Source organism: Cynocephalus volans, chromosome 6 (genome assembly GCF_027409185.1).
Source record: "Cynocephalus volans isolate mCynVol1 chromosome 6, mCynVol1.pri, whole genome shotgun sequence".
In the NCBI taxonomy this organism is placed as follows: domain Eukaryota; kingdom Metazoa; phylum Chordata; class Mammalia; order Dermoptera; family Cynocephalidae; genus Cynocephalus; species Cynocephalus volans.
In genome coordinates, this window is record NC_084465.1 from 152598890 (window position 1) to 152608511 (window position 9622).

Sequence of the window (9622 nt, forward strand, 5' to 3'; positions counted from 1 at the left end):
TGTCTTTCTGCTAAAGGCAGGAACCCATCACTTTTTCTTGATTGCATTCCCAAGACTTGGCAGAGTTCTTAGTAGGTGTTCAAATACATTTGGAACGAATGGATCCTCACAGCTGCATGAAGCAGGCATCATTGTTTCCGTTCTGAAAATAAGAAAACAAACTCAGAAAGGTTAATATTTGCTTCAAGTCAAACACTGGTAAGTGGTGGGAACCAGAACTGAACCCAGTCCTCTCACCTTGAGCTCTGTGGTATTTCCTTCCTGATTATTTCTTTGGCTACCAGTGACTGCTTTGATGAATAATTTTTAATTGATTTGATTATATATTTTAAAAAATCCCAGCAGTGAAAGGAAGAGATGTATTTGTGGCAAGTGTGGAGACCCCTACTGGACACGCATGGGGTTCATATGAGAATATTTCCACTAAGTCCCCGCTCTGCAGTGTGACACCACTGCTTCAACGGCGAGTGGGATGAGAAATCATGTTACGGAAGTGGTCTGCTGCATGGCATAATTTGGTCCATATGGTATGCACTGTAAAGGATTTTGGGGCATTTTAATAATTCAAAACGCACCAGATGGGCATACGTCCTAGTATAGCCCTTCACAGGGAGGCCGTCCTGTGTCTCCACTAAATCTGGACATCTCCTTCCCTGCTTTATTCTTCTCTGTACTTTTTGCTATCTTACAATTCATTTTGCTGAAGATATTGAGCTCCTTTGTCGTCAGACCTTCCCATTAGAATGTGAGTTCAATGAGGGCAGAAACTTCTGTTTGTTTCATTCTCTGCCATTTGCCTAGGGCCAAGAACAGTGCCTGAGACATAGTAGATGCTCAGTGAATGTTTATTCTATGAACCGTGTTGATTACACTGTCAATCATATTTTGAAAGGCATCAGTAGTCAAAGGGCATTCATAAAAACAGTGACAGAGGATGATTCCTTCCTCTTTGAGAAGGGACTGTGTTGGATCTGATTTCATCTGATATTGCAGGAAGGGTGTCCTGACATATTGCCCAGACCTGTAAACAAGAAGCAAGCTGATGGTGGAGTATTTTGCTTTCTCCACGAAGAAAACCCAGTTCCCGGAGACTGCTAGGTCCCTGAGCACCCCTCCCACCTGTACAATCTGTCGTGCTTTGTTTCCTCAGTTCCTGAAGGGCGCCTTAGAAAGATTTCTAAGGCATGGAAAAGTTAAATTAATACAATTTCAAACACTTAAAGGCTAACATTGTGCTATCCAGGTAATTGTATTTCTTTAACATTCTGGACAGTTGAAAAAAATTTTTTGTACTTTTGATATGTTATGGATCAAAAATTCTCTGGCCAGCATGGGGACACCTAATGTCACTTAAGCTCTGTACTGAGGTTGGATGGTCTTGGCCACATCTTCGTTTTGCCTGTAAGATTGGGAAGGTGGACTAACTCGATTTTAAGGTGACCCCTAATTCCAGATTTGCATGGATCAGCAAGTCTGTGTAAAATGGAATTTGTGGGTTCTGTGCATTCCTCATTGGGGCTCGTCTGTCCTGCCTTGTGGTTTAGTGGATTGAGGAACAGCCTCAGATATAAGATATTTGTTGACCTGCTTCTTTCATCTGACATCGCTGCATCTGACAGGCAGTTTTTTCATTAGTCACTTTCCTTCAAGATCTCAGCAGGGTCTTCTTTGGCAAACATGCCATCCTGTGGCTTGGGAAGCATGCATCGTTATGTTAAGATTGAGAAGATGGATTTGCGTTCTTTCAATGTCTTCTTTGGCAAACATGCCATCCTGTGGCTTGGGAAGCATGCATCGTTATGTTATGATTGAGAAGATGGATTTGCGTTCTTTCAATGTCTTCTAAAAGATCTTACCTAAGCTTACCTGAGGTGAGAACAGCATTGGAAAGTTCTTTGCCTCCTTTGAGAGAGAAGTCACACTTCTATTTATAAGAACCAGCCCAAGTGCAGCAGAAACAAAATTCAGGGGTGCCATCTTGGTAAGGAGAAGACGCCTGGAGGCTGTGAAGTTGAGTTGGACTGGAGTTGAAAATGCAGTCCAAGAATGACAACTTTGGGACCACAGGAGCAGGAAAAGGCTCAGCTGTACAAAATTTTCTCCTTGTACCAGTCGTTAATTTTTAGCTGTAAATCTAGTGTGGGGGAGTCTGTGGGTGTGGCTGCGGGAGGGACTGCACAGGACTGGTTCACCTAGATTACCTTTGCCTGTGCTAAACTGTACTGTCAGGAAAGTAACCAGTTATCATCTATGTAGTTAGATTTACATATGCAGATGAGATGCAACTGTGGGCATGATTAATCTGTTGTGTTGGTGCAGATGCTGAACATTTATTTACTTTCTATCCACAGTCCTGAAAAAGTCATTTAAATCCTGAGAATAAGTAAAACATTCATTTCTCAAATTAGTTAATTAAGCTATTCCACACACACACACACACACACAGAGTAAAACAAAACAGATGCCATAATTTTCAAGCCCTCCAGAAACTAAACTCTTTTTCCCCTTGAGTCAGTTATCACTTTGAGCATGAGAGGAAAAATACCCTTCTGCCAGGTTTCCCAGCTGAATGATCAGGGCCCTGGAGGATCCATCCTCTGAAGAAAAAGCTACTCCAAGACCCCTGGACCTTCACTGGTGCCTTATTCTTAGCAGGTAATAAGAATCAAAACCAGGTTGTTGAGTATACATTATTGGCTGGGCACTGTCCTATGTTTGCATGCTTTAAGAATTTTCTCACTTATTTCTCACTATCATTCTAGGGGTTAGGAACTGTGATTTTACAACAAGGAAACTCAGTTAAATAACTCCCCCAAGGTCATTCATTCAAGAAGCTAGAAGTTCAATGTAGAGGATTCATAAAGCAAATGTACCTCACAGGGCCTGGTTTATCAAAGCCTTGCAGTTTCAAATATTGACCTTACAAAGAACAGGAAATTTTCCCCAGGCTATTGAGTCTCTGTTGCAAGTAAGAATCATGACACAGCAAGGCTGCTGGCTCAAAGACAGACAGATTACTAATTGATATGTAAAGTTACTAAAAAGCTGCTGGAGGGAGAAGGAATGTTTGCTAAATCAAGCTTTTGTTAGTGGATTGACTTAATTGTGTGTTACCAGCTTCTATTGTTAAAACTTGTTAAACTGTGCTTAGCAAAACCCCACTGACATCTCTCCCTGTAACTTGCTGGTCTGGAGAATAAATGCAGGAAGAGAACCCAAATTTGTGGTTAATTTCCAGAATGGAAGGATGCTTCATGCTTGAGGGTCCTGAGATTTAAGCCTCTTTCTTGGGCTTCTCACTGCTCAAAAGAGATGGACTTTGACTAATCTTTGGCAGCTCCATCACCCAGGGGAAAAAGGGTGACAAATCTGTGGGAGGTAAAGCAACAGTTCAGTCCAGGCTGTCAGACTCCAGAGCTTGTGCCCTTAACCTTAATATTATGCTACCTCCCATAATTATTTTCACATAGACCAGACATTTTTAAAAATCTCTTTTGGCCAAAGCATAAAAATAATACAGATAGATGTGGAGGTGCTCTGACTGAGTCAGGATGGAGTGTTAGGGTCTGGAGCCTCGACCCCTCCCTCACTTTTTATAATTCCTGAGTCCCTGGGGCTCCTGGAGACACATTTCTCTTCTGACTTGACCCTTCCTGGGTCTCAACTTCTCTCTAGTAGATCTCTGTTATTAAATGCAGTCAATCCTCAATATTCACAGATTTCATATTTGCAAATTCACCTACTCACTAACATTTATTTGTAACCCCCAAGTCAATATTCACGCTTTCACAGTCATATGTGCAGGGAAAAATTTGGGTCACCCACATGCACATTCCCAGCTGAGGTTAATCAGGTGAAGCCGTGCCTTCCTTTTATTTTTTGCATTATTTTTGCTTTTTGTTGGTGATTTTGCTGTTCAAAATGGTCCCCAAGCACAGTGCTACAGCGCTGCCCAGTGTGGCTAGGTGCACGAAGCCTGTGGTGGGCCTTACAGAGAAGTCCGTGTATTACAGGATGTTCTTTCAGAAATGAGTTAGAGCATTGTTGGCCGTGAGTTTAATGTTAATGAGCTAACAATGTATATTAAACATGTATAGAATATATCAAATATGGTGTCTTTGGACAGAAACACACATAAAACAAAGTTATATATTGATTGGTTGATGAAAATGTTATGACCAGGGACTCACAGGAATCTAACCCTATATTTTCCCAAGGAGCCTCTAGCATTCACTAATTTAGTGTTTGTGGCAACTTCCTAGAACATAACTACCACAAATAAAGAGAATTGACTCTAGTTATTTCAGTTTTTTTTGAGAGCCTCTTATAGGCCAAATAGAAGATGCTAGAACCTTCATTAAATGAACCCTAATTCTCAACCCTGTAAGTGAAGTATCATTATTCCCAATTTACAGATGGTAAAACTGAGTAACTTCCCAATGTCACTAGACAAAAGGAAAGTCAAGGCAGAGTAGAATTGCTCTGTTCCTCTCTTTCCTTTTTGCTAACTGTGTTCCGTTAGGGAGCTAATCCCAGGCCGGCATCTCGTGCATTTCAGCTATATCCACGTCCCATCACCCGCCTGGCTTCTTTTACATTATGTTGAGCACAGTACTCGCCCAGATCTCTCTCTGCTCCACAGACACACACATGGAAACTTTCCCATTGATTCTGGGATACTTTTGGAGGGAGATAGGCCGGCGATTGATGCTCCGGCCACGTCCTCCTCCTCCTCCTCTTCTTGTTCTATCTCGTTGCTGGTAGCCATTGAGGTCAGGATTTACAGGTAAAGCAAAAATGTCTCCTAGCAGGAGAGAGAGTGACAGAAAAGGAGAGAGAGGGAAAAGACAGGAATGGGGACAGGGCAGACTGAGAGGAGGAAGGGCACGTGGGTCTGTTTAGAAGATGCTGCTATGGCAAAAGGAAAGACAAAGGGTGGGAACCCCAGAGGCAGGCCCTGAGATGTTCCTGTCACGGACACCCGTGTAATTCTTTATATTTGAAAATCATTTTCATGTCTGTGGTCTTATTTTGCTCATCACAACCACTCTGAGCAGGTGAGGTGCATGTTCTTTTTTCTACTTTATGGGTGAGAAAACTAAGGCCTGAAAAACTCTGGTGATTTGCTCAAGGCCTTGCAGTCCTGAATTATTTCACATCTGGAAGAGGCTATTTCTATCGTACAGCGAAATTCAGTCATTGCTTTCCTGGTTTTTCAGTTTTTAAGCCAATATCACGAACAGTCTAATAAGGCACAAAGATAGTCTCTTTTGCTCTATACTTGCACCATATGACTATTTCAATATTTAGACTTAACTACAATTTCTCTGAATGTTATTGTTCTTGTCAAAGCATTTGCCTAACATATAGCAAAACCACTCTTCCTTTCAAGGGGGTCCACATGTTTCTGGTGGACGGGAGCGTGTCATGCAAGTAAGATGAGAGCAGCTTTGTCGTGCTCCTCTTCTGGGAATTTTTCTAGGGATATTACTAAAGTCAAGAATAGATCAGAAATGAAGAAAAGGTAGGAATATAAAGAATAGCTTTCATGGAAAATTGAAATCGTTCCTTTGAAAGTTCACAATTTCCACCCTGATGATAGATCCCCAGCCTTGCAGGATGGGTTCTCCCTGGGTATAAAGGTGACCGCCAATGAGAGGGTTTTGAAGTGACTGTGATTGATGTCAGCAGGGCCACATGGTGATATTTTATTACAGACTGAATGGGCATTTATTAAGCAGATTCACTGGGAGCAGCTCTGGGCTAGATGGGGTTGGGAGGTGCAAAAGGAAGACACAAGCAGTGAAGACTTTAAAGGCCACTTAGAGATTGCAGTCCCCCCGGTGGGCCATGTTACACACCCGCTTCACGCTAGGTGCTCTCGAAGTCACCACGCCACGTGTACTTCCCACAAATGCTGAGCAGAATGGCTCAGTTCTCCTTATTGCAAGATGAGGCCATCTGGAGAGACTTAGTGATGTCCCCAGTGAGCAGGGGGCTGCCCTGGGCTCTGCACCTAGGACTTTTGTCTCCAGGTGAAGAGCTCCTGTCACTAACCTGCGGGAGAAGCAGCTGGAAAAGCACCGAGTCACAGTCTAAAGTTGGGACACATGACAGAGGTGTGGATTTCTGCTGGCATCAATGGTATAGGCATTCAGAATGAGCCCAGTCCTTGTGGGTTAGTGACGGTGGGATGCTGGGGTGCGCTTCATAGAGAGGACAAAGCATGAACACTTTAGGGCTTCTTTCCCAGGTGAAGTGGTTGTGGAAATGTTTTCAAAAGGGAAATGCCTTTTTAAGAGACAAATTGACCTGGCTGGTTAATAAAAGTTTTCTTTCTCGGGTTAAAAGGAGTTGCTTCTTTTATATCCTGAAGCATCTGGCTGTCCTGGTGGAGACATGTGAGCGCTGCCCCAGGCCGGGAATATCCCGAGAGAGTAAGAATAGCCCACAATAAGAGATGACTCCTGCTGTCTGGTCACTGCAGTTGTCAGGAATGATTGCTTCGGAGGCAAACGGCTTAGGGCCGTCTCAACTTGGCGACAGAAAAACTCACCTCCTACTTCTGGGCTCGAATCTTTCCTTTCCTATCTCCAACTCTCGCCTTGAAGTCTTGTGTAGCTAAAATCCATTTATTCCTGCAAAGATTTTCTACCTCCTTGGAGAACACAGGCCTCTGATGTCTCCGGCAGCCTCGAGTCTGTGACATTCTGGAAGCATGGAAGGCTTGGACTTGCTGGGATTCCTCATCATTACGTTAAACTGCAATGTGACCATGGTGGGTGAGTGTCAGGAAAACCTCCAAACTCCTGCTTGGTTTTTGTTTTTGTTGCTGTCTTGGAAGTGAATCCTTCTTAAAGGGTCAAAGCATTTTCTAACTTTCAGTTTGCCTGGCCCACCCCTGAAAGAAAGGCTTGTGTGGTGCTGGAGCAAAGGGAGCCATTAGCTGGGTTCCAGCTTTCCTCTAATTGCTCCACGGTTCCACCATGGTTTAAGGAAGTCTTGGGTATAAACCTTGTTCTCTCACGTGGTCTCTCCTTACTGACACCCTGGTGCTGAGCCTGAGTCCAGTGCAGGTGGAACGCGTATTTTTGCATAATACAGAATGCAGTAATAGTTAATGAGAAAGTAACACCTGAATTATGCTTTCTTCTCGTTCATCTTTTTGGATTTTATCCTCGAAGCTTAACTTGTAACGATTAGTAATGTCTCTTGTGCACTTTAAACTAAACCCCGATTGCAGTTTAGTTAGTTTTTTAACAACAACAGAAAAAGATTTCTGAGTTTGAAGCAGATGAGTCAATCCTTCAGAGAGGTATGGGTGTCACAGAAAAAGGGACTGAGAAAAGGACTAATACGTGCCTGAGATGTGGTTGACACTTTTCTCACTCACTGTTATGTAGAATTTAAACATCAATTTGGCATTGAAAGTTCACATCAATGGCTTTGTCACACGATGATATTATTCTTTAACTGCCGTCACTTATAATAGAGTTTTGGTTTTCTGACGTCTGCTGTTTTCTCTTTCTCATCACAAAACACAATGTTTTAGGTTATTTGGGCTGTGTTTTAAACATGTTCCAAAATAGATGAGCCATGACATGATAACATGGCTTCGAAGTTATTTTGGTTTCCTAGTTTGGTCTCACTCCCTCACAATAGATCAGAGAAGATAAACCTCATTACTTTGTAGTACCTGGAATAGGGAAAAGGGATTGTGAATTATTTAAAGAATCTGAACAATGGAATGTCCTTAAAGAAATTCAAAGACCATAGAGCAACGTGAAATCTAAGCCCTGGGATTAAACAGAAACCTTGTGGTGACGAGGCCATGCCTGCTGCTTTTTTCTAGGAAAGATCTGGCTCATCTTCATGGTCCTGCTGAGGGTGGTGGCGGTCGTCCTGGCAGGGTACCCCGTCTACCAGGATGAGCAGGAGCGGTTTGTCTGTAACACTCTGCAGCCAGGATGCGCCAACGTCTGCTACGACATCTTCTCGCCCGTGTCCCTGCTGCGGTTCTGGCTGATCCAGAGCGTGTCTGTTCTCCTCCCTGACGCTGTCTTCAGTGTCTATGTCCTCCATCAGGGAGCTGTGCTCGCGGCCCTGGGACCCCGCCGGTCACACGGAGGTCCCGTGCTGAGCGCTGCGGAGGGGCGCTGCCCGGGGCGCTGCCAGCTGAGCGTGCCCGACTTCTCGTGCGGCTACATCGCCCACCTCTCTCTTCGGATCCTGCTGGAGGCAGCTTTCGGGGCCTTGCATTACCTGCTGTTTGGATTCTTGGTCCCGAAGACGTTCTCCTGCACTCAGTCCCCTTGCACCAGCGTGGTGGATTGTTACGTCTCTCGGCCCACCGAAAAGTCCATCCTGACGCTTTTCATCTGGGCGGTGGGTGCCCTGTCCTTGCTCCTCAGTGTCGCTGACCTCATCTGCAGCGTGCGCAGGAGGACGAGCGGGGGGCGAGGCCCCAGGCGAGGGGCGAAGGGCTCTCGCAGCCTGGGGAGGAGTCGGATGCACGAGGACGGGGAGTGGGAGGCGGAGGCGATGCCCACCCACCCGGGCATGTGGGCCGCGGGGGACGGTGCCCACGGCCCCGGTGGAAAGTCTGGCGCGTTGGGGCGGATGGAGCTCCCAGATGAAGGTGACAGTGAGGGGATGTCCTCAGCCAGTGAAAAGCTGGCTAGGACTCCCAAGGGGGCCCGGGATCGCTCCCCCAGAAAGGTCGCCCAGGACCCAAGGAGCAAAGGCCCTGCTCGGTCCGAGGAGCAGCCCTCAGCCCCTGGGAGCCGGCTGGCCGGGCACTCTTCATGCGGCCAGCTCCAGCCCCCTGCCCGGCTGGCCAGCTCCGGCAGCGCCCCCCACCTGAGAGCCAAAAAATCCGAGTGGGTGTGAGCACGGAGCACGAGCAGCCCCGGCGAGCCCTGCTCTGCAGCCCGGAGCCGCTGTCCCGTGCAAGGGAGATGCCCGTGAACCTCGGCACCTGCCAAAGCTCAGCACTCGACCCGGTGCCTGCAGAACATGAACAGGCAGAAAAGCCAGCTGGCATGGGACACGTGGACTTCGTGGGAGACTCTGATACAATGCCAATCCAGATTTAACATAGACACTGAAAAAGGCACTTGACACAGATGCCCACACGAAGCTAAAACGATCGATTGGAGAGGGCCAGGTGACTGGCCATCGTGACACTGTTCTGTATGCCACGCTCTGTCTGGTTCTATCACCTTATTGTGTGCTTAATGTGAAGCATGTTCTCTTACATTCGTAGAGTTCACTAATGCTTTAATGTTTTCTTGTGAATTATCATGAGGTTTTTGTTTTGTTTTGTTTTTCTGCTTGGATGAAAGAGACATTCGTTATGCATGTCATCAACAGAGACACATTAGTTCCACTTCTCCAGACCCCTTTAATAAAACTCATGCTGATTGCATTGTAATATCACAACGTGTTACTTCATCATGTTATAGGAGAAATGACAAATGCAGAAAATATGGCTAATAAATTGGTTTTGGGGAGCATCTTATGCTGTTATTGCGTGTGACTGTAAGGTACACAGGCTGTGGGATGAGCCCACGGCTTGCTCGCTTGTCCCTGTGTGTGTTTGCCGAGTGGCTGTTCTCACTGC

The 9622-nt window shown here is 45.5% G+C and overlaps 1 protein-coding gene across 1 annotated transcript; it reads left to right on the forward strand.

Moving 5' to 3' along the window:
- The first annotated feature begins 6718 nt into the window (after positions 1-6718).
- Positions 6719-8889, forward strand: GJD4 (gap junction protein delta 4). Its single transcript, XM_063098730.1, has 2 exons — positions 6719-6782; positions 7853-8889. The coding sequence occupies exons 1-2, from the start codon at positions 6719-6721 to the stop codon at positions 8887-8889; spliced, it is 1101 nt and encodes a 366-aa protein (XP_062954800.1).
- The last annotated feature ends 733 nt before the right edge of the window (positions 8890-9622 follow it).